The sequence below is a fragment of the Cyanistes caeruleus genome, chromosome Z (assembly GCF_971803275.1).
Source record: "Cyanistes caeruleus chromosome Z, bCyaCae1.hap1.1, whole genome shotgun sequence".
Lineage (NCBI taxonomy): Eukaryota > Metazoa > Chordata > Aves > Passeriformes > Paridae > Cyanistes > Cyanistes caeruleus.
Window position 1 is genome coordinate 78,819,122 of NC_141732.1, and position 24,849 is coordinate 78,843,970.

Here is a 24,849-nt window from a genome sequence, read left to right on the forward strand (position 1 = left end):
TTACCTTGAAGGAATTCTTGCAGTGACTCTTACAAAGTTCACCCCCAAAGCTGAACAAGCATATGGAGAGGGCAATGTCAAGCAGCCAGAGATGAGCACAACTCACCTGCTGGGCCTTCTGAGACAGCCTGGGCTCCGAGCCGGCCTTGAGGCGCACCTGGCTCTCTGCAGGGATCTGCACCAGGAGGAAGGCGGACAAACTGCGGGCAACCACCCGGAACCTGCGCAGGGAGAGCACAGAGGGACAGGGTGACACCAGACCTACAAGTGCCACCAGCAGATAAATTGTAAGATCTGTCCAAGTATCTTTTGCATGAGGAACAAAGTAGAGGCTTTAGACCCTAAAGACATATTCCAATGCATTAGAAATGACTTCAGTATCACGGAATCCCAAAATTTGGATATGGGTTGGAAAGGACCTTAAAAGCTCATCTTGTTCTACCCCCTGCCATGGGCAGGGACACCTTCCACATGACCAGGCTGCTCCAAGCCCCATCCCACCTGGCCTTGGACATTTCCAGGGATGGAAGGGGATCCCAGATTCTCTGGTTATATGCACAATAGGACACAACACATACTAGAAGATAATACTTGTATAGGAAATATTGCATCTGTTTCAAGCCTAGCTGAAATACTCCTCAGCTCATATCTGAAACTCTCCTCAGGTGACAGAATGTAAAACATTCCTGTCATCCAAATCAAGGAGTTAGTTGAATGACACCAAGAATTCACAGTAATTTGAACAGCACTGCATCCCAGAAGGTCTTTATAAACACGAAGTTATGTTTAGGTGCAGGGTTAAATTGTTGTTCCACAAACATTCATGAGGTTCTTTTCTCAGCATTTTTTCCAGAGTGAACTCGATTTTGACACCTAACAATCAAACTTGGTGTCTCTGTTTAGAAGGTAGAGTGAATCACAAGCAGGCACATGCTTTGTGCATCTCTTAACATTTCCAATACTTCAAGGTTAGGACAGAAATCCCAATGTGTCTGTTTTTATATAAAATCTTGGGACGTCAACTGAAATAGTTTTCTACAGACCAGGTGGAAGTACCTTCCTCTAACAAATGGTGTGCCTACAAACTTTGCCTGAGGTGGACATTAAGTCAGATTTAGAACTGCATTTTTCACCACAACCTTTGCAGAGGTTCACACTTGTTTCTTAACCTGATTAACACACTCACTGTGCTATTTCTGTGACAAGCCCAATGAACATTATAGATCTGGAGACAATGTAGACTCTCATCATCTTTTAACACTGCACTGGACCCAGACTGCAGCGGGCATTCTAGACCCAGGCTGCAGTTCCTTTAAAAAGACTCACACCAATTAATTCACCACAGCTTCAGCCCTCACCTGGGTGACAAAGGAGACCTCCTGCCTAAGCCAATAGCACCAAGTATTCCAGAAGTGAGTCTCTCTTCAGCCAGCTGGCTCTGCCGGCCCTGGATGGACAGCAGGGTCCGGATGACAGATTCAATCAGAACGGGGTCATCTTGCTCCAGCTGCACCAAGGATAACTGCATGGCTTTATGCCACCAGAGAAACAGCTTTGCCTCCTCCTTTGCTGAGCTTTAAGTAAAATTTAAAGAAAAGCATAAGAGAAAATAAAAATTAAAGAGTCATATGCATAGGTTAAGAAGTTTAATTCCCTCCCCACCAGGTCCATGAAGAATTCACCTTGTTAATTAATAACAGCTAATTTTATCACATGAGGATAGCATAACTATACTACCCCACCAGTTATTATATTGCCATGATCCTACTGTTAGGGATTTGATCCACCAGCTAGCAGGTTTTATGGGCCTGTAACAGGACAAAGAACAGTGCTTCCTTTTAAGCTTTACAACTGGAAATAAATGATACTGCAGTCATAAGTGGATTTAAACTTGCTTAAGACCTGGCACAAAAGGAAAGAAGCTGTATCTCTACTCGTTTGTTCTTTTCTTTACTTACCAATAAAACACTTTAGGAAGCACTGGATGTTGTTACCACAACAATTTAGATATTTAATATGATCCTTGAGAAAAGGAAACGTTGAAGCTTTTTGTTGAGTACAGCCCAAAGTGAAGTTCCCCCTATGCTATTTTTAATCTTTCCTCAAACAGTTGGCAGTTTAAGTTAACAAGCTCAGATTTTCCACATAAAGCACCAGCACGAGTTTCCTGTATCAGATTATCTTCCCATTACTCCTCCCAGTCATTTCCCATCGCAGGCAATCTCAGATCTGATGTTTAAAGCAAGGTTTAATCTGCATTATATGGTGGCTTTGCTGTCTTCTTCATACCTTGGCAATGAGATTACTGCAGTACCTACCACAGTGAAAGTATTTTTTTCAATTTCAAGAAACAGTGGGAATATAGATTTTTCAAAATTGTTCTTTTACAGAAAATATGAACATTATCAACATTAACATGGAAAAATAATAATCAGGTTTGCCAAATCCCAGCAATTTCATCAGCAACTCTGACTACACTTGTTACATACATTAAACACTTTTATTTTGACCCCAAAGCTATGCATCCTTTCCCCTCAGAACCCAGTTATCTAATATGTTCTACAGCAATACAGTCTGCTAACCCTAGGCATTCCATCAGACCCACTGGCTCCAGGTTTGGTTCAGAGATGCTGCATTGTCCCCATCCAGCAGCTTTCAACACCAGGTCTCTCAGAGTGCCAGCCCGAACATTCAGCACGTAACTCATCCCACCTTGTGGACATGCTGGGAAGTGGAACCCAGAACGATTCAAGGTTTGCTTTGAGTTGTTTTAACACAGCACAAATCCAGGCTACCATTGAAACCAAGCTTGTCTGACTGAAAAATGACTGAAACTCACTAATTTTCTAGCAGATTAAATTCCTTCCTCCATCTAACCACCACAACTACTTTCTGGTGGTATTGCCACTACAGACCCTGTATTAGTAGATACAGAAGGACAGACCATTTCATTCAGCACTCTTGAAATTAACTTGATTAACTAGGGCTACCTAATTATACCAGCTATACAACACTGAATAAACTTTAATCTAAATAATAATAATCCAAAAGTCCAGGCACATTCAGAAGTTTCAAGTTTCATACCTGGGGTACACTTGCTCCAGCCATTTGCTGATGGTCAGCAGGATTTTCATTTCATTGGTAAGGGTTTGGTCAGTGTTCAGGCACTGCAGCAGGTAGACATAGAGGGTCAAGTAACTTCCTAAAGACAGGCACTCCTGCAGGAATTCTTCCATGGTTAGCTCAGGAACTTGGAGGGAAGCAAGTATAGGGCCCCAGCCTAACTCCCGGTGGTGAGGGGAATCTTTGAAGAAAGCAGAAGGAAAGAACAAAAAGCATGTGAGAAAGCAGCCCTTGGTAAAACGTAAGAACCAGGACCACTAGTTAAGAGAATCTCAGCTGGTTTACACTGTTCTTCAGGTAATCAGCATGTCATGCAACTCTGATGGAGAGAACAGAAAAATTTCACTATCACAGGGCACCTCCTTGAGATCAAGGTGAGATATTTTCCCAGTCAGGACAAAAATTTTAACATTTTAGCAATGGAATTAGAAGTATTTCCCCCAGGTGTACTAATATCTTCCAAACAGCGAAAGAAATAAAAATGTAGTTCCACAAGAATTATGTAAACAGAAAAACGAAGAAAAGAAAAAAGAAAAAAAATCATGCACACTACACTACCAGAGTTTTACCAAACCAAAAAGAATATTTTTTTCTTTAATTAGCCTACAGAACACTAGAGAAAGGGAATAATGTCTTCCATTTTCTTGGGGTAATTTTTTTTATGAAGTCCTCCACCTTAGCTGGAAAAATGGCAACAGTACATGGAGCAAATCGGTTTTCACAGAGATGGTTATGGACATTAAGAAAACACACAAGTAGGGCAGTTATAATACCCAAACCACAATCACAGAATCCCAGAATGGTTTGGGTTGGAAGGGACATAAAAGACCATCTTATATTATCCCCTGCCATGGGCAAGGACACTTTCCACTACCCCAGGTTGCTCCAAGCCCCATCCAACCTGGCCTTGGGCACTTCCAGGGATGGAGAAGCCACAGCTGCTCTGGGAAACCTGTGGCAGGGCCTCACCACCCTGAAAGGGAAGAATTTCTCTCTCATCTACCCTTGTGACAGTGCGAAGCCATTTCCCCATGGCAGAGAGGCTGGAACAAGGTGATCTTTAATGACCCTTCCAACCCAAAGCAGTCCATAATTCCAGACAATCTGTGCTCAGCAGCGTCCCAGACTGAGCAGAGGCTGTGAGACAGAGACAGGCTCCTACCGTCGCTGAAGTAGGAAGTGATGCAGGCCTCGGTGGTCTCGGCCATGTGGCGCACGGAGGCCAGGCTGTGGCATGCAGCTGTGAGGAGGGGCATGGCCAGCAGCCCCTGCACCCTGCTGTCGATCCACCTGCGCAGGCTGCCCCGCAGAGACTCGGCCGTGGTGATGCTGGAGTTGTTCAGCATCATCAGCGTCTCCGTGAACAGGCTGCTGAGGGCCAGGTGGCGCGTCTGCAGATCCATGTCTGCAAGTCAGAAACAACAGAACCCTTTCAGTGGAGAGACACTGGAACCCAGATTCAGCTTCACCAGCAGACTTTCTGTGGACACTAGGAAAAGCCTCTTCCTTGTTACACACCCATGGGCAGAAGAGACACAATCCCTCACAACCATTTCTGTGGAACACAGCGAGACACAGATTTCACCTGAACTCATAGTTTGACAGAGGAACCTCAAGATGGTACTAATAATAAAAATGAGGTCTAGGTGATCTCACCACACAATCCTGGGTGTCTGGACACATTATACCACTAGGGTACACCACCATACCTCTTCTACTTCAATACATTTTCCCAGTTTCACAATTTAAAACCATTTCTGAGTCACAGAATCATAGAATATTAAGAATTGGAAGAGACCTTAAATATCATCTAGGTTCCAACCCTCCTGCCATGGGCAGGGACCTTCCACTAGATCAGGCTTCTCAAGGCCTCACCCAAAGTGGCCTGGAGCACTACCAGGGTTGAGGCATCCCCAGCTTGCCTGGACAACCTGTGCCAGTGTCTCACCACCCTCACAGCAAGAATTTCTTCTAAATACCTAACATAGTCTTCTCCACTTTCAGTTTGTACCCATTACTCTTAATCCATCAGGACCAGGAGAAAGGATTTGTGCCATTCTTCCCTTTAAAACAGAGGTAAATGACAAGTAAAATAAAAATTAGAAAAAACCCAAAACCACCAGATGACAAAGAAATGAATTGCTTAAGATCCTGTGAATCAGCCAGTTTTACTCACAAACATACCCCCTCTTTTCAATGTTGGTTCTGTCACTCTTGACAGCTCTGTAGGGCAAGATTCATATTTTTGTTTTGTGTTAATATACCACCTATATATACATCACCAAAGCATCATGCCCTATCCATAAGGGAGACATGACAATAATGCAAATAATTAAATCGTCACAGATGTTCCTCAATCCACTCAGCGGATAAAGGATTTTGACAGCTTTAGAGTAATTTGCCATTTCCTCAACACAAACCTGGGGGATTAAAGATGACTACATCATCTAGCAACTTGGCCATTTCTTGCTCCAAAACTGCAAGGGTTATCTTTCCACTCTGTTCCAAGGTGCTGAGGAACTGAACCACCTGGCGAATATATGCTCGGCACTTCAGTGTTGCATCCTGTCGAACAAAATTAAAATCAATTAGGGGAAAAAAAATAGTAAAATCACACCTAGAACTCTTTCCATAGTATTATTCCATAATATATACAAGCACAACTTCACTAAAGTCAAGAACAGCATGGAGATGCTCCCAAACTAATTCAACTCACAAGGTGGATGTGACTATCAGAAGATGCCCCAAAGCCTGCTGAGATCTTCAGGAGCTTCACAATCAGTTCAGCTCCAGCATCCTTAGCAAGGATAACGGAGGGAGGGTAGTGACTGTTGCAGTAGCTGATGATGCTTTCATAAGATGAAATGCCCACAAGCTGCCAAGGAAGGGAGCTGGTCTGTCCAAGGAGATTTATGAGTGGAGACTCCTGAAGATTCAAAGACATCAGTTTAAGCTACACCTTCTCTGCAGTTTTCAATTCATACACACAGTACTCAATATTGTAAGGAAGCTCTGGCTTTAGAATTTGAAGGAGATGGAGCTGAAAATCTGCAGGAATAGATGACCTTATGGAATCTGTCTGAAAAGCAATTCCTTATTCAAGCACTAAGCTAACACAGGTATTTCATCTCCTGCATTTGCAGAACTGTACTCAGACTATTGCAGCAGCTCTAATCAAGTACAAAACTCTGTGAAAAATGTTAAAATATGCCATGTAAACATGTAAAGACAGCTAGAAGGATATGGAAACCCTTCAAGGTAAAGTCACCTCAGTACAGGTTTAAAAGAGGCATTAAAATATTATTTTTAAATTATAAATTATTTTTAAAAGTATGTTAATGTAACTGTGAGAAACTGTCCCTCAATTTTCCATTTATTGAGTCATCCACCAACCTGGGGGACTCCTCATGTGCTTATTCTCATAAATACCACCCTGAACAGCCCCACAGCTCACACAGGGAGTGCAAGTCCAGATGTAAAAGTCTCTCTGTCTATGAGCAGCTCCTATCTATTCTTAAACATCTGCAGTAAAAAAGAGTCCCCTGGACACAGAGAAACACCAGCTGGCATGGAGCTGTGTCAAAAGTTTTGACTGGAGATCAGGGAAAGGTTCTTTCCCCAGAGGGTGCTGGCACTGCCCAGGCTCCCCAGGGAATGAGCACAGCCCCGAGGCTGCCAGAGCTCCAGAAGCATTTGGACACTGTTCCAGGGATGCCCAGGGTGGGATTGTTGGGGTGTCTGTGCAGGGCCAGGAGCTGAACTCAATGATTAATTCCAACTCAGGATATTCTGTACCCTATTCTATGTTTCTACAGGTTTTACAACTAATAAATACTGGAATTGTGGTGACAATCCAGAACTAACCCAAATTACACTACTTGTACAGGAATGTGACACCGTACTCCTCAGGTTGCTCATGCCCTGGAACACAAGGCTGAGAAAGCTTGAGATTTAGATCAAGATGTCACAGGAGTGCTCTGGGAGGCAAAACCCTCCTGACAGTGTGCCAGTTTAACACACTGCTGGAGGGAAGGAAGAAATTCCTGAGGTTGAATCACACCATGTGCAGACAGCTATCTTCTGAAGACTGAGAAGCTTCTGATAAGCAAAGACATTCAGGTCAAAGCACATGAACTCTGGTAATTTTCCTAAACTGAAATACAATGATGGTCAAAGGCTGCTGGTGACATCTGGTGGTGCAGCATCTTGTAATGCCTCAGAGGAAATGGAGTGCAGAAGAAACTGCACATGGAAGAAAGCTGACAGATGTGAAATGGGACTTCTTGAAGATGATCAAGACCCTCCAAAGAGTCCTCCAGAAGCAATGAACTGCACTTAGTCACATCTCATACCCTTTTTAGTAAAGGATTATTTTTCTTTTAAGAGATGGGTATGAACCATCACAAAAATTACCTCTTCACTTATAAGCTGTTCCTCCTTTGCCAACAGGACCATCATATACAGCAAACAGACAATCATGCTGTGAGTCTGAGGGTGAGGGTTGGGATTCCAGGCATCAGAGAGGACACTGACCCAGTTTACTTCACATAAAACATAACCCAGGAACAAGAAACAACTCTTGGGGCTGCCTCTTTCAATCTAGGAAGGAGACAGGGAAAAAGACAGGTGCATAAAACAGTGTAGGATATAAGCAGTTTTACAATTTCCAGATCCTTAGCCAACTGTAAATCTACAGCAGCATTTTAGGTCAGCAGAGGAGCAGACAAATGTCTTTTCTCCATCATTTGGTTCCCCCACTTGCAGCTTTACTTTGTCTCAGGTGACTTGGAAATGAGAACAACATGACAATAACAAAATATATTAAATCTAACCATACATATATACATAATACATATGCAGTAAATAAGACATTCTGGAAGATCAACAAAGAAGGAGCTGTACAGCTCCCCACAACTTTGTCTAAGACTCAGAATCACTCCTTTCCAAAAATCCAACACAAATTGAGCAGCTGTGAATGATGAAAACAAACTTTAAAAGCCTACTTGCTAAAAGAACTGTCTCCTGCTCTCCAGCTATTTTCAGGGGCAGCACTATGAACTTAATTCAACAGATGCCACGAACTCACTTTAAAGAACTCTTCCATAAGCATCTGGTCTGGATGCATTTCCTTCCATGGAAGCTTTCTGAATTCAGTGTGGAAAGCATAGAGAATAAACTCTGGCATTTTGGGGGCTGTGCAACACTCACAGTAATGCATTAGGTGTAACCAGAGAGCCCCATGGTGGCTTGGCAACAGCTTTTCTAGAATCAAAGAAAATAGCTGAATTAAGAACAGGAAAAAAATTCAGATAAAACTTGATTTCAGAAGAAAGTCTGTTTTTGAAGATTAAAAACTTGTAAGTTACACTAAAATACACTCAAAGAAAAAAAAATGCACACTGAACTTTTGGGGTTTTTTCCTCCAAATCAACAAGTGGGGAGAGTTAGGATTCGATGCTCACCTTTGAAGCTCTCATGCAAGAGCTTGATGCAATCTGCAAACAAACAGACCACAGTGGAGGCTACAGGAGTGTCACTCTCCAACCAAGGGTAGCAGGGCTGGCTACTGAAAAGAAGCACAACACAAATTTCAGTGTTCAGTTACCTGAGCATAAACATCTGCAATTTAAATATTCTAAAGCAGTGAAGTACAGGTATCAGCAGTCCTCCCAGTTTCAGCTCTTTGCGACTCTCCTTCCTTAGAAGAGCTGCATACTTCACTACGCCACTGAAGATCCACTGAGTAAGCAGAAATTACTTGTTTGGTATTTCATAATGGAGCTAAAACAACAGAGTTTCTCAATGACCTTATTCACCAGCTGCAGACAGCCTTCTAACTTCAGTGCTGAAGGTGCACTCAATTCCAAAAGCTTTTAATTTTGAAAGAAAGCAAAATCTGAATGTACAGGAGCATAACTAACTTTTCATGAGAAAACAGAGGTACACAGGGCAACACGAACTGTGTACGTGAATGAATGGTGTGAATGAATGATGTGAATCATCAAAGCATTAATCTAACCTGAAGTTTCTTTTTACACCATTGGCATTTGGGGTTGTGTATGTTTGGCTTATTTGTTTTCTTTTAAACAGGTATTATAGATATTATGGAAGCTAAAAAGAGAAAATCGGAAATTCAAGTTTCAGTGTTTTTAAAACTGAGTGAAATTCTTCAAATAATCAAGCTCTGCTCATATTATTACAAGATCTTTCTCATTCTAAAATAATTATTCTATACAAACCTTGGAAATTTGATGTAGGTCATAAATTAGTTCTGTAATTATTAAGGAAATGACAAAGTGAGAGCTATTTAAATAGAAGTCAAGACAGTCACAAATTATTAAAAACTAGGTAATAATGAAAGCCATTAATTTAATTTTAAAATTCAATATATACCTTGCATCCTCTTTCTCCAAGACCAGTATCCATGGTTTAAAGAGTCCAGCAATGACTGAATACAAGGACTGCAATGCTAAGAGGAAACAAAATAAAGTTGCTTTTTTTCTTCAAATCAAACAGTTTTCTAAATTTGCATATAATATCCTTTTCTCATTCTAACATTCACAGTATTATAGAATAATAAAGATTAGAAAAGACCTCTAAGGATCATTGAGTCCAAACCTTCAATCAGTTCCTTCTGATCAAATAAAAATTTAAAATACAATATGCTTAATAATAACTCTAGTTAACAACAGGGCAGTTTTAATAACCACCATAAGCAATTTGCTTTGTTAAGATGTTTTATTAGTATAACTTTAATAACACACTAGAGATTGTGGGGGCAATGATGATTCACACTTTAAACCTCCACATATTAAAATGTGTTAATTAAAATTTAAATTTAAATTAATTAAAAATTAAAGCAAATTTTCTCGTGATCTAAATCATGCATGATGAAATTCAGTAGTTTCTCCTTTCAAACCTCTGCTCAGTGCAAAAGACTCCATTTTTCTTGAAGAAATTACAGTTGCTTCATAAAATAATTTTGAAGCAAGCTCAAATGCAAAAAACCTTCCTTTCAGATTATAAAGCATAAAGTCCTACACGGCCATAAAGTAGCAGCAACATTTCCTATCTGTATTTTAATATTATCATTATTGCACAAATGCAAAGAAGATTTTAGTGTATATTTAAATGTCCCTTAACAGAGGGAATTAGAAAAATCAGGTGTCGGTACTTAAGTAATTTGCTTTTAAGACACATTACCTGTTAAAATTCTGCTACTGCCAACAGGCTCTTGGGCTAAATTAGCAACTTCAGTGTCAATCAGTCGTTTAATGAGATACTTCAGGAATGTGTTCACTTCAGCCACATAAGGAGTCCATTTTGAAAACAGGCCAAAAGTCCTGAAGTCCACCGAGGCCAGTCGGAGTTTGCAGAAGGACGTAGAAAGCCACTCTACTGTCTCTCTGACCTACAAAAAGAAGGAAGCTATTAATCAGCTGCAGAAAGACTGCCCAGCAGTGTTACCTGTCACTAGAGGGCAACTGTTTCACCTGAAAAACATAAATCAACCCAAGAGGCACCCACCTGTTCTGTGGAAAGGAGAGATTTTGCAGCATCCCTCACCACAGGACCTTCAGCAGAATCACTTTTATTGAAACTGCCCTGCTCAGTCACTGCTGAATCACATCCCAAAGCTTGAAGTGATGCCTTCCAACAGTCAGGGCTTAGGAGCTGCTCTGATGAGCCTTAGGAGAAAGAAAGGAATGCATTTGTGAAAATCAGAGATATGTTAGTCCCTTTATCCAAGCAAGTCAGAAGAGGTTGAAATTAGAGCTCCCTGCTACATGAAAAATTAGGTAACATGGGAGTTTGAAAGCCCCAAGTTTAAAGGTGAGAGATTATATATAGTTTGCAAATGTAATCAACATTTCCTTTTGGCATCTACATGTTTCTCTTCTTAGACAGCTTCCCAGGCACTTTGTACGTCCCTGGCTGCAAATACACATCAAGAGACAGCTGCTGCCACAGCAGACATGGTTTGACAAAGAGAAGTACTTTTGTTCTCATTTGAGGGGCACATCAGAATATGGGTGGCATCAAATGTCAACCAGGACATTTTCAGCAGATTTCAGTGTCAGTTACATGTCTTGATAATTCCAGCTCTCTGCCTGATATTGAAAGCGAATCAAAAACAAGGATTCTGCATTACAGACCATGACATAACCACCATTAATAGGTGCTTCCATTAACAGAAGACTCTCCTCCATTCTTCTCCTGTGACATGGGCTGAAAAATCTATTGTCACTGATGTGTGCCTTGACCCACAGAAGAGCTACAATATGTCTAACAAAAACCTATCACTTAGGAAGACACATAAAAATGCCCTAGGCAGAAACCTAAGGAAGTGTAAACCATTCTGCAGTATAACTTTGTTGCATAGAGTTCATTGTTTTAAACCAGAAGAGTTCTACACAAAGGCTTAGGATGCATCACCTCAGATACTCACTCTGCACAAACAGCCTTAAGAAATCACTGTAATGGTCAGGGAACTGATACTGGAGAAGGTTAGTCCAATGCTTGCAGAAGATACTAAATGGCATCAAAATATCTTCTTCAGGTTCCAGGCCACATGCATTGAGAGCCAAGTGAATGGACTCCAGGAGCTGGGTGCGCTCTGAGAGAGGTGGCTTGGCCACACTCAGCCACTGTGTGAGGTCGAACTACAACAGAGCACAGAAAGCACTTGTAAGCAGGAGATTCAACACCTTTACAAGGAGGAAAATTAAATCATGGCATTTTCACGTATTTAAGAAAAACCTCATAAATTTGCACGTCTTTAGTCCTAACTCCATACATCACTCTCTAAAGGCTATGATTTAGCATACTGCAGAAGCCTCTAGATCTGTGAAACAGCCCTTGGCAGAGGGGCTCAGATTCATGAAGATGTCTCTGGGTTTCCACACGAGCATTAAACTGGACTGATGCCCACTGTCCACTCATTTTCAGATGGAGGAGCAAAGCTTTTGTAGCCTCTGGAGCACCTGCTCGGACCTTGGTCAGCAGGGAAAACACTGACCACTGCCACCATGGACAGCTCAGAGTTCTGCCCAGGAGGGAATGCCTGCTGCTCCCAGCTGTCCCCCTGTAACTAAAGAGGAGAATCAGAGCAGTATCAGTGCTACATTAATTTCTCCACTGAAGAGGAGAATCAGAGCAATATCAAAGTGTTACACTAATTTCTCCACTGGCAGTGTAACGAGTTACAGGAGATGTGCCAAATCACTTGCAATTACCTTACTCTGTTTTAAGACATGCAGGAAGGACAAGGGTGCCAAACAGAGCTGGAAAATGCAGACACTGTCCCAAATTTTGTTTTGATAGATACCTGGCATTCACTAGCCAGTGAGTAATGTCTTTGCAGAGATACCAGGCAGAAGAAGTCACTGAGAGATGGTTTTAATTTCAGCAGTATGCCCTGGTAAGCACATACCAATACTATCTGGGCTAGAAAAGGCTACTTAAGCTATTTGCTTTTGACTCCAGCCCCTCTTGAGATTAAATGCAACACTTACCATTCAGTATGACCAACACAGCTCTACAGAACCTGTCAGTGCTATTTTAGAGCACAAGATTGGCACCTGCTTCCTCTTGAGGCTAAGGACATGGTCTTTAGGCAAAGAACACCCACAGACCAGACTTTACCTTTGTCAGCAGCATGAAGACAACATCACTGTTATCCTCACTCAGAAAGGCCACAACTTTTTCGTATAAAGCCACAAATTCACTGGGAGAGGCAACAGGAGTGAAGTAAGGAGAAAGGAGAGTACAGAGCCTCCGATTCTGCAGGATCGTCTGGAGCAGACGCTTGCACTCTGATTTGGTCCCGCTGATGAACACCTGAGAAAAGTGGCAGTGGTGGAAAAAATAACACCCAAGTATCAGTCAACTGGAAAATACACCTCTTAAGCATGTTGAGACTCCCACAGTTTTGGTCCTCTTATATGAAGGGAAGTTTTTTCTCAAAAACAAAAGGCTGAGATTATAAGATTAGCATCAGCTAAATGCTGTTTTTCCACAAGATTTAACACAAAACAAATGTGCCTTCCTAGCTCACTTTAGAACAGCATCTGTGATAATATACGTTGTCTAAAAAATACCTAGAAAAACCATTTTTTTCTGATGGAATAGTGTAAGAAAATGAATCTTGATTTCACCAGCTCTGCTTGATAATAGGAAAACTTTAACAGAGTTACAGCTGTGAAGAACTTCTCAGCACTTCAGCTGTTAGAAGTGCTCAAGGACACCTGAACATGGAAATAAACTATATTTAAAATAGAAGTATCTGGACCCAAAGCAGAGGCTAAGGATTTTTCTCAGAGCACAAACACAGCAAACATTACTACTACAAACAAGGACTAGACTGCTCTACCAGCAAACTTCTGATATAACTCACTACACAGAGAACACTGCAAGGTTGTAGAAGAAAGTTGCCCAAATACAGAGGTTGATAAAATGTGAATCAACCAGAAAGTGACAGCTAAAAGCAAAGTCTATGCTGAAACACATTTTTATTAACTGAAAATATCCCAACTTTACTTACCTGCCCAAAACTCCAGCACTTAACTAACACAATGACAATTTATTAACACTAAGCAGAAGCACCTCAGAGCAACAGCTTTTTTTTGCTTAAATCCAAGCTTCACCTCTTCTAAAGACTGTGAATATTACACATTTAGATGAAGACAAAATGGGATAGAAATTTAGAAATTAACTTGAAGGCTTTGGAATGTGTTTAGGACCACCTCCCCACCCCTCCATTAACAGCAGTGAAATTGGAATAAAAATAAGCATCAAAACTCAGATTTAAAAAATTTAGAAAATATTTTCATATTCAAGAAATAAACTCACTTGGCCCAGAATCTCAATGCAGGACGTGAAGAACTGCCTTGTGGGAGGATTTCGTTGAGTTTCATCACACACATACTCTACCAATGTGAAAAACAAACCAATTCCAACTTTCTTGATTGCAGGCATAGGCTGCACCTTGTAGATATTTATCAGAGCCCTAAAAAAAGTAAGTTAAAAAGGCAAATTAAATTTACATACGGAAAATAACCTGTGAGAATAAAGAAAGGTTTCCTGCCAATGTATAGCCTTGAGATGAGTATTTATATTACCCCCTCCCTGAATATCCCCCTCCTTCTCATAACCAGACTGAAAAGTCACAGATTTAGCTCATGTAATTTTGCTGCCTGAAATGGATACTTCCAAACCTTAGAAAGTCTCCATAATCAGAGTCAGAACGTGGACACTGAAGGATCTCCAAAACACAGTTCCAATGGATTATTTCTCCCTTTAATCATGTAATTCTCATATTCTGATGGCATCTCAACTGTCTTCAGAACTGTATTTCAAGAAAAACTACCTGATTTTATTTCACAACTCAACAAGCTCAACAATAAAAAATTAAAAGAGAATCCATCTTTTCTTGTGTATTGCCAAGTAAATGTTTATTGAGATTAAACCCCTGTCTTCACTAAGTCTGAATTAAAACAGGTGAAGAAGATGCAATTCCACAGATGTAAATCCCAAGAACTAGCTCATCCACATAATTTTTCAGATTAATGACCAAGAATGAGCAAGTAGAAGCAGAACATAATTCCTTTTAATTGTACAGTCATTACACTCCATAGTAAACCAGCTACACTAAGAGAATCCCACCAGAAATCTGGAAGATTGAGGATGAAGTTGCAAAAGTGGACATCTGGGATGAACTGTAAAAGGGCTTCAAGTGAGGAAGAGGGCCTTTGATGACCCCATTTTATTCACACACACCCCCTCCAAAAAAGTGGTATCTAACCTGCTTCCACTGCACCATTTTTTTTCACATATTGAAAAACTACTTCAAATTATAGCACTCTATGAAAGATTTATGTCCTGCACTGTAACACAGAAAAACCAATAGTCATATTCAAATCATGTAATTTAGCCTATGGCTGAGACAGCTGTGGTACAAGTTTGCCACTTCCTAAAGTTTAGGACAGCATCCTTGTCATCACTCAGTGTCCTTTTGCAGGATTAGGAGGACTATTATAAAGCACAGAACAATAAAAAGATGTAGAAAACAATAAACAGAAATACAACACAATACTGGGCGCCCTGCTGAGCCTGAGTAAGCCTCTGATAATTACTGTGTCACAAACACAAAGGTTTCAGGATTCCAACCCTCTTGTTGGCCTGAGATGATGAGCACAAGGAAAAACACATGAGCAGGTTCCACATTTTAGCTCTTAATATACCGAAATGGAAACACAAAAGACCACTACCCAGAGCAGCATCTGAACAACCTACGTTATGAAATTCTCCACGTGTACAGCTGCTTCCACAACACCCAGGGAAGGTGGCTTCATGGCTTCTGCTTGCAGCTGTCTCACTTCTTTACGCAAAGCATGAAGCTGCTGGCTCACTGCTTCGTTTTTGTGCTTCCCTTCAAACTAAATGACAAAAAGACACACATTCGTTTCAGAATTAACATGGTTTTGCTAAAACTCTTCCATGTTGCTGCTATTTCTAAAAACAAAGCAGAGTCTGGTCAGAGAACTCTGGATTTGGATGGCTTTCCCTCCGAGAGTTTTGATCAGATTTAGTACATGATGTCCAAGAACACATCCTTGGTCATGTTCCTAATTAATTATCACATACACTAATAGAATTCATGTCTTTTATCTAAGGTTTTTAATCCACAGGGACTGAAACTTAGAGGGGATCAAAAAATTTATTTATTAAGCAACATGGAAGTATTCCCATAAACATTTTCATGCTTCTATTCCTATCAGCAAGCAAATTCCCACATCCATACACTAAGAAGTAGTTTAGAACAGATGCCACAAGCAGAAGAAATTATGCAACAACTTATTCTTCAGCAGTTGATATGCTTCTCCTTTTGAGTATTACAGGAGGTGTTTCAGATCACTAATATGTGTGTGGATTTATTTGGTCAAATGCTACCACTTTTATAATAATATAATGAACCATTTCACACTCATCCTCTATGTCCAACTGCCCCACAAGGGAGGTGATGCCATGCCTCTAACCTGTATGGTGAGCTGAGCTGCTCCCTGGCACTCTTTATTTGAAGTTCCCCGGCATTCCAGGTGGAGGGTGATCTGCTCCTCCCTGTTGACATACAGCTTAGGCACCATGTCCAGGATCTCACTGTTCAGAGCAACATGCTGAGACTCCCAGAGAGCTGCAGTTCTGAAAGGCATTTATTAATAACATTACCAAAATCTTTCCTGAAAACAACAATGCTAAGAATTTTTAAGAGAGGAGGCTTCAATTCAATGTGCTGTACAAAGACTCATGACACTTTCCTGGAAAACATAAAAGGTTATTAAATTAAATTGAGCTGAAACTTCAAAGTAATAGCACTTCAAAGTAATAAAAAACAGGTTCATAAGAACAAAACTGTTCAATTATGTGTGAGTTCTTTTGAATTACTTGATATGACAACCTGGAAGGAAACTAAACAGAATAATCTCTGTAGAAAATGCAATTTTTCACCAGACTAAAAAAAAAAAATAAAAAATCTGTGTGCAATGATTCAGTCAAAAGTGAAAAAAAAATAAAATAAAATAAAAAAAAACAAAACAGAAAAAAGAGAAGCCACCTAAAATTGGTACTGGAATTATTTAGACACAGCCTCTCGTGGGCTTAGTAGTTTGTGTTCTGGTTTGTAATATTGTTATTAAATGACTAAGTTGGGTAAGAACAGCTATAGGTTGACCAGCTGTGATTAAAAAAATACGGCTGGATTATCAGAGTTGGAATATTAAAAAACAGAAAGTCTCTTTCATTCACAAAGCTAGCAGAACCAGAAATCAGATTTCTCACCTGGGTGCTTCACATTGCAACTACTACCTCAGTGCAAAAAGGTTAAATAACTCATTGTCAGCAAATCTAGCCTAAAAGAAGGCTTTATTTCAGGAAATGAGCCAAATGAGAAAATAAGATGCAATCTAAATTCAATAGATAAGACTTGTGCACTCTTATGTCAGTTGAAGAAATAGAATAATAACCTGATAAACCAGAAGAAAGAGAAAACAAATGGGACAAGAAGAAGGAATCAAGTACTGACAGCTCTGTGCTAACACCACAAATAAGGCTGCTGAGAAGGACATCTGTAGGAAGAAATTGTTCCCTGGGAGGGTGGGCAGGCCCTGGCACAGGGTGCCCAGAGCAGCTGGGGCTGCCCCTGCATCCCTGCAGTGTCCAAGGCCAGGCTGGACAGGGCTTGCAGCAGCCTGGGACAGTGGAAGGTGTCCCTGCCCATGGCAACAAGTAGGATGGGGTGGGCTTTCGGGCACCTCCCAACCCAAAGCATTCTGTCTCCATGATCATTTGAAGGCATTGCTGGACACACTGGTGAGGCACAAGGAGCTCAGACATGACTCACTTGGCGTGTTGCTGCAAGATGTTCAGGTCCTTGCGCATGAGCTGGATCGCGTCTTTCTGACTCACGAGAGTGGCAGAGGAGATCACTGGCACAGGGGCTTTCATCGTCTGCAGAGGCAGAGGGGGCTTGGGAGTATCAAGCTTCTTCAAATTATTCATAATCCTCACTTTTGCTACAAAAGAAATTTAAAAAGAGCAGAAGCGAGTTTGGTCAGTAAGAAAAGTATTGGAGAAACTGAACAAAAATATTCATTTTTTTGCATGAAGCATTTTTAACTGCAGAGAAATATTTCTTGGGTTTCCCCCTTTAAAAAAAGAAAAAAACCACTCAACTAATCCTCTTATTTTTGTCAAACTTTATTTCACACAGCTAATTTTCATGACCAGCTCTTCCATCACACAAAGATTAGGATCAAAAGACTCACTGGTCTCTTTGTTTTCCCTAAATACTCCTATCTTCCAGTTTTCTTGTCACTCCATTTATTTTATTCATCTGACACAGCACCCAGACAAAATTCTAAGCAAAATTCATCTTCCTTTCCCTACAACTCATCCTCACCTCCAGTCTTGTCAGTGTCAATTCCTTCTCAGAGCACAGTCTCTCTCTGTGTCAGCCCTCTCCTCCTGATTTCCATCCAGTTTCTTTGTCCAATGTAAATACACCTATGAAACTATTCCCTTCTATTCCCTCACTCCTTCCTCTTCTTTGGATCAGCCCCAAATCCAATCCCACCGCATCCTTAATGTACCAGCTATGACTATCACCCCTTCTGTGCTAGAACAACCCTTTCACTATGCCAAAATTCCAGGGAAACACACAGGGAAAAACAACACAAAACAAAAAACAAGCAAATTAAACTAAACTAAAATAAAAACAGAGAAAATATGTGTTCAGGTACAGTTGGTTTTACTTTTGCTTGCACCTCTCTCTCTCTAAATTTTGAAAAAATGTCTGGAGCACTCTGTGCCGAGGAATTTCTGGGGTGCTCACCCATGACACCCTAGCTCTGCTATGTGACATGGAAAACTTGAAGCCAAAAAACATCAATGTTAGCCTCTCACATAAAAATCTTAGTGAAAAAACCATGACAACTTCATGGAAAATATTGTACCCACAGAAAACAAACAGTATTAATATCTTTACTGACAAGCATCATCAAGCTCCTAAAGAAACCAGGGCTTTGACATTCCAGTAATTCCTAAAGGTGCAGTTTCCTTAATGGTATTTTTATCTCTTACCTGACACAGGGTTGGTGAGATCTGTATTCCCTGCAGAAGCACAGGTTGTATGTGATTCAAGCTGAACCTGCAGCCAAAGGTTCAGAGCCTCCTGAAACTCATGGTGTATGAGTTCCACATTGACATACTCCATCCACAGATCCTGAGGCACGAAAGAATTAAATTATCATTCCTGTTTTGGTCATCACCATGCACTGTCCACCCATCCTAGTAGCTGAGGAACTAAAGTAAGTATATAAAAAATTTACCCAGCAGTTTTAAGTCATAAGGAATTTATTATTAAGAGCAAAAAAATCTACACTGAAGAAAAATACTGAACTATTTTTATTATGTATATAGATATCTCCTGAAAAGCATTTCTGACACTTAGAGATGAAACCTGGTATAACTTCTAACACATAAGAGACAAAAGGAAAGACAGATTATTAAAAATCTGCTCCTAAAGAGGGAATACAAGAGACCAAGATAATCATGCCATGATGTTTTAGACTAACTGCAGCCTGGCTAAAGCAGGCTGCATTTCAAGCAGTCATATACACTGGAGGAATGAAAACAAAGCAAGCATAAGGAAAGATCCTTCCAAAATCTCTTCTCTTGCAGGGTTTTGCTTATACTAAGTCTTTAGGCTTGAAGAATAGAATAATCCACAGTCACTAACTTGTATTTGAACCTGATATTTTATAGACTACCAACACAAGCAGGTTTTGGATTCCAGTCTTTTGCTATTTAAAGCTGCAACTTAAATAATCCTCTAATACTAACTTAGAACATAAATAGAATTACAGAGCAGCACAGAAAAAAAAATGTGTTGCAAGAAATGACAGACATGCAGGTAATCTACATCTGAGTCCTCTTTCAAACATAAAGGAAGGCAGTTCAGAATAGCACAGGATTTTAGGAAAAAGGTTAGAGCCATGAAGGTATCATACAGGCTGTATGCATATTAAAGATCAGTAACACAACTCTCACTGATTTCATTGACTTATTTTAGAAAGTGGACTTTAGATTTCAGATTGTCAGTGTTATTAGAACCCACCTGTTGATTCTGCATGACTTTAGCAAGTCTGTGTGCATCATACTGCTTTGGTAAAGAGGGAATGTACGTATCTCCTTTCTGGAAACTCTCTTCTTCCAACCACAAAATTAAAACATTACAAAGCCTGAGGGAAAAAAAAAAAAAGAAAAAAAAGGCAAAAAAAAAATCAGTGTGAATTTGATTGTTAGAAAGGTTAATCTAAGGTTAGAATTAGGGCAACAAATAATGCTACAAGGTGGCATAGTTGAAAAAAGATATTTCGGGTGCTTTTTCACTCATTTACTGTCCAGTTAAAGACCAGTAGTGGAAAGAAGATACTTAGTAAAATACAAAGGGCAGCAACAAAGAGTAAGAGGCCAAATTCTGAAGAGGAAAACATTATGCAAACTAGCATAAGACCCAGGACCAGAATAGTCTCTTATGTCAGAAATTATCACCACAATCCTATTCAAAAGACCAAAGGAATTAACAGAGCACACATGAGCAAATCTGGCTTCTCACCCCACAACCCCCCTGCTCAAAAATGTCATGCCTGACGTAAGTCACATCTTTTAATTTCTCTTCAGAGTCTCATCTATGGCTAGTTCATTCTCATTTCCTCCTTTGTTAAAACTTTAACATAAGTACACCATTTTTTCAGCTGACATCATTGACCGACTGCTACCATTTTCACAGTCACACCATCCAAGCCTTCCTGACAAGGAAGCACTAGAATGCCATTAAATCTTCACACTGTGGTATTAAATATCACTAGCAAACTCCTGCTTCCTTCATCAGTGTCATTGGTGAAAAAATGGAAGTAGACCAATTCCAAGAATCAGCCCCTATAAACCCTACCAATAATTTCCCTCCTGTCTAGGAAACTAGACAGGTCATTAAACTTCCTGAGTGTAAGATTTATTTGGGCGTAGAGCAGTCTGGTTTTCTGTTGGAGTGGGGAACTTATTTGAAATGAATCACTGAAAATATTAATCAAGCTCAGCCGGTGAGCATCTCTGGATTATTTTTCACAGACAACCAAGTGGGATTTATAAACTCCCTTGTTTGTTTGTACAGTAACTACTGACTGCTGAGGAGAGCACTGAGCAGGAGCTCAGATTCCACACATCCAGGGTTCCTGAACAAGAGACTCTTTTCAAATATTTCAAATAATCCTTTCAACTATTTCATTGCAATATTCACATAATTCCTCACGTTTAGTATACATGAGATATTGATATCTCTTAGGAGCTACTATCTCTCACAAAAATGGGCATTCACCAACTGAGTAGCAGTGAGTGTGACAGTGTCCCCCTCCTAAGCCTGCTCCAAGACAAAAAGGGCAAGGGGGCAAGGTTTTGGTACGCAGATTTACGATTTTTCAGGTGGCATAGAACACACTTGGCAGAGCTCACCTTTAGGTTGCTAACCAAGCAAACTGCACTGAACCATGTGCTGAAGCCCACAGTACATTTCCTGATGAAGTAATCTTACTCAGACATAAATTCAGGCCCTGGTCTGGAACAAACATATATACACACCAAGCAGCCTTTTACAGTTATAGCTAGTGATGGACATATGAGTAGCAGATATGCCTAAATACTAAATATTTTTCCAGCATGGGGCTACCACTCATTAAAATGTAAAGCTTTTCCCCTAAAGGGTGCGACAAACCTATCAACAATGTTTTATGTTTAGTAGTAAAAGCAGCCACCTCTCAAACTAAACAAGTCATGCAGAGGAATGGATTTGAGCCTAGCTATGCACCTGGGGACAAGGGTTAGTGGTGGCCTTGACAATGCTGGGTTAAGTGCTGGACTTGATGATCTTGGAAGGCTTCGTCAAACTGAATGGTTCTATGATTTTATGCTTGTAATAAGTGCCTACAGTACATCTAAGGTCACATCCCAGCTACAACTGTGCTGGAGCAGTTACTTAGGCAGTTGCACTGATTAACGTGGAACTGGGAGGCATTTTTTTACCTGACGAGTTCCTTATGCAGCTCAGGTGAAGTCAGGTAATCAGGTGAGCAGCTGGCCTTCTCTGGTGACCTGTCACTGCTCTCAGGACTCTCCACTCTCAGTGCTTTACTGGCAGCATGGTGGAAGTCTGCCACCTCTGTCAGCCGCTTCTTCATCTCATTTAGCAAGTTAACATGAGCTGCACTCTGAAAAAAGCGTCTTCCAATACAGCCATCTACAGGTAATCTAAAAATGAACAAAAAAGTGTAACTAAGTCTTGTTACAAATGCAAAATCAGTATTGCTGCAGATAAAATGGCTCACCAGAGAACCTACTGGTACCCACTACTTTCAGGAGCAGTCAGTGTAACACACGGACTCTCATTTGCTGTGCACTTAATTAGCACTTGCTAATCTGCTGGAGTAGGTCAGACTCACCCATACTGTGGTCCTGGTCGGTGAAGGTACAGGAGGAAGAATTTCTGCCAGATGAGTGGCATGAGAGGGTGGTCTGCAGGGGTGGCAAGGGCCTGGTGAGCCCAGCGGTAAATCATCAGCCTCTGAAGGGAAGGGACGATGGGCAGCTTCAGCTGGGTCTGGGCTTTCTGCAGAAACATTTCCAGACAAGTGTGGTGCTGTAACAGGCTGTCACAGGTTAACTGAGCAGATTAACACAGCGTGAACACTTGATAATTACAGAGGAGAAAACTTAAGAAGCAGTCACACATCTGCTTTGAAGGATGAGCTGCCCATCTCACAGTTATGTTGGAGAGCAGACCTACATCTCTGATGCTTACAAAACCCCAGCATGACGGCTCTGGCACAAGGCCACCATATGGGCCACTGGTGTTAATTACAGTTAATTAATGTTCTCCCTCACAGAATTAAATGTTTAGCTTTTTCCACATTACGTTTAATACAGCTCTAGTGAAAATTCAAAACACAAAGTATAACTAATGTGAAGAAAATACACAGAAACAAAAGCAGAAAAAAAAAAAAGCAACCTATGAATAGCAGCATCCTATTTTAACACCAACAGACCCACTAAATAGTTAAACAGTCCCACTCTCCAAGCTCCACTGTGCCTGAAGCAGGGAAATGGGAGGCTTTTCTGAGTTCCCAAAACTGGAGCAGACCCTGGCACTCCCTCATCCCTTAGCCCAGACCTCTGGCATCCTTTCCCACACATTGCCCACACTCTGTCTTTCAGCCAAATCAAGATATGCAAGCCAAAGAACAAATGTTCTCCAGGCTAGCTCCAAGGATGCAAGACATGTACTTGACATAGCCCAAGCAAATCTATTCTCACAGTACCACTTCCTTCACTGAAACACACTGAAACTGCTGAGATGAAGGATGGGCCAAAAGTTACACTTTGAGAATGGACAGCTTTGGTTTCCACTTGCTTCACTCCAGAACTTCTAACTGAATTTGGGCAAAGAAGCTGGAAAATGCTGCAAATGTGGCCCGAAGTACAGCTGATTAAGTGCCTTTTTAAAGGAGAGACCTAACTAGTTCTGAAAGCCTTGGAAAATCATTCAGAAAACAGAGAAAAGTAAAGGCCAGTCTCCTGCACAATTCAGGTCATCTGAGAAATCATCTGTTTGAAATACAGACACATTTTCCCACTTGGAAAATAAGCACTCCCCATATCAAGGGTATGGAATAAATCCACAGAAGGATGTGAGGTATTCAGATGACCCAGAAGATCATGCAAAAGCACAAGTTAGTTTTCTATATATATTGATATAGTAAAACCAGGTATTTCCATGGTAGCTTTTAAATGTACAGAACTCAAATATACTCAAAATGTAAGAGGAGATTTTCCTGCAGTATATTTTCTCATGCACAGCCAGGCACAGCATTATTTATGCATTTATCCTGGTAGTAAATGTAAAAGTAGTATATAAGAGAAAAACTAAATGATAAAAGGCAACACTTTTCTCCAGCATTTCTCTCTAATGAATAAAAAGGGATGACCAGTTCTCTCACCTTCAAAGCTTGGTCAGGAGTTAAAGCATTGATAACCAGCTCCCCCTCCACAACTCTGCGAAGCTGTGAATCTTCCTCAAATATTGACTCCATATTTAACACTGTCCATGCAAACCAGACCTAGACAACACAGAAATTACAGAAATACTTGTAACAAAATGGCACAGGGCAAGATTAGCAAGCTTGGTGATTCCTCTAAGAGGAACAACTGTTTGACAGATTCTCGTTGCAAAAAGCAGTGTCACATCTCAACAACAAATTCATCCTTAAATTCTAATTTCCCCTTTGTACAGACTTGGGAAAAAAGGGGAAAAGGAGACATAACTGACAGAATTACCCAGAGAGCTCTGGAGGAAACAACCTCAAACTCAATAAAATAAGATCTCTTTTCTTCCATCTGCACTACACATCTCTCTCTGGCATACTGCAAGGGTTTTTTTTTTCCCCTTTTTGCTTGAATAAGGAGCTCACTTAAGCAGAGAGAAAGTAACTCAAATTCAAAATATTTATCAGATGAAGACTGATCTAATAGAAAAGTCAGGCTTTACAGATTTTGTCTTGTTAAACAGATCAAGAACAATAGTAGATCAGAATAAAATTTAACTAATAAATCCTATTATATGAATTCTTGGATGCCGATTAAAGAAACTCTCCCTGTGCAAAATATCCATGTTCTTGTTAGTGCAATAAACCCACAGCATTCTCTTAGGCTAAACTGGGAAGAAAGAAAACTCTGGAACAGGAAGAAAAAGTGATCAAGAGAGAAATCTGGAAAAAAATAAAAAGACTGCTAGACCAGTGTGCTGCTTTTCCCATCACAAAACACCATCATGGCACTTACCTGGGAGGAGCTGGAATTGCCCTCCACAAAGGATGGTGTGACATTCCCTGCCACGATCCAGCTCACCAGTGAAGACAGCATACCCTTGTCACAGTGATAGCCCAAAGCATTCTGCACAGAAACAGAAAACATTTGGGGTTTTTTCATGACCAGGTGATTTAGAAGCTACAGGTGCATCACTCAATCTTCATCCAGTGAAGATTTCTACCTCCTGTTGCTACTTTCCAACCTCAGCTCAGCCAGGCACCACTGAAAATGCCTGCTTGACCTTTCCATGTCAGT

The 24,849-nt window shown here is 40.6% G+C and overlaps 1 protein-coding gene across 9 annotated transcripts in view; it reads right to left on the bottom strand.

Moving 5' to 3' along the window:
• Window positions 1-24,849, bottom strand: part of EPG5 (ectopic P-granules 5 autophagy tethering factor) — a 55,091-nt gene that overhangs the window by 2,883 nt on the left and 27,359 nt on the right. For 7 of the 9 annotated variants that reach the window (XM_023944045.2, XM_023944043.2, XM_086867004.1 and 4 more), the window contains 24 exons: window positions 24,568-24,678; window positions 23,727-23,846; window positions 22,173-22,339; window positions 21,757-21,981; window positions 19,796-19,919; window positions 18,760-18,901; window positions 17,522-17,693; window positions 16,161-16,323; window positions 15,418-15,560; window positions 13,975-14,131; window positions 12,769-12,963; window positions 11,573-11,786; window positions 10,651-10,811; window positions 10,327-10,534; window positions 9,517-9,592; window positions 8,586-8,689; window positions 8,210-8,385; window positions 7,537-7,722; window positions 5,840-6,049; window positions 5,544-5,688; window positions 4,286-4,528; window positions 3,085-3,304; window positions 1,359-1,574; window positions 107-221 (listed from right to left, as the gene is read on the bottom strand). In XM_023944045.2, coding sequence (XP_023799813.1) covers window positions 107-221; window positions 1,359-1,574; window positions 3,085-3,304; window positions 4,286-4,528; window positions 5,544-5,688; window positions 5,840-6,049; window positions 7,537-7,722; window positions 8,210-8,385; window positions 8,586-8,689; window positions 9,517-9,592; window positions 10,327-10,534; window positions 10,651-10,811; window positions 11,573-11,786; window positions 12,769-12,963; window positions 13,975-14,131; window positions 15,418-15,560; window positions 16,161-16,323; window positions 17,522-17,693; window positions 18,760-18,901; window positions 19,796-19,919; window positions 21,757-21,981; window positions 22,173-22,339; window positions 23,727-23,846; window positions 24,568-24,678 — 3,993 coding nt within the window. The remainder of the gene's footprint in view (window positions 1-106; window positions 222-1,358; window positions 1,575-3,084; window positions 3,305-4,285; window positions 4,529-5,543; window positions 5,689-5,839; window positions 6,050-7,536; window positions 7,723-8,209; window positions 8,386-8,585; window positions 8,690-9,516; window positions 9,593-10,326; window positions 10,535-10,650; window positions 10,812-11,572; window positions 11,787-12,768; window positions 12,964-13,974; window positions 14,132-15,417; window positions 15,561-16,160; window positions 16,324-17,521; window positions 17,694-18,759; window positions 18,902-19,795; window positions 19,920-21,756; window positions 21,982-22,172; window positions 22,340-23,726; window positions 23,847-24,567; window positions 24,679-24,849) is intronic. The other 2 variants (XM_086867002.1, XM_023944046.2) reach the window with 1 other exon arrangement.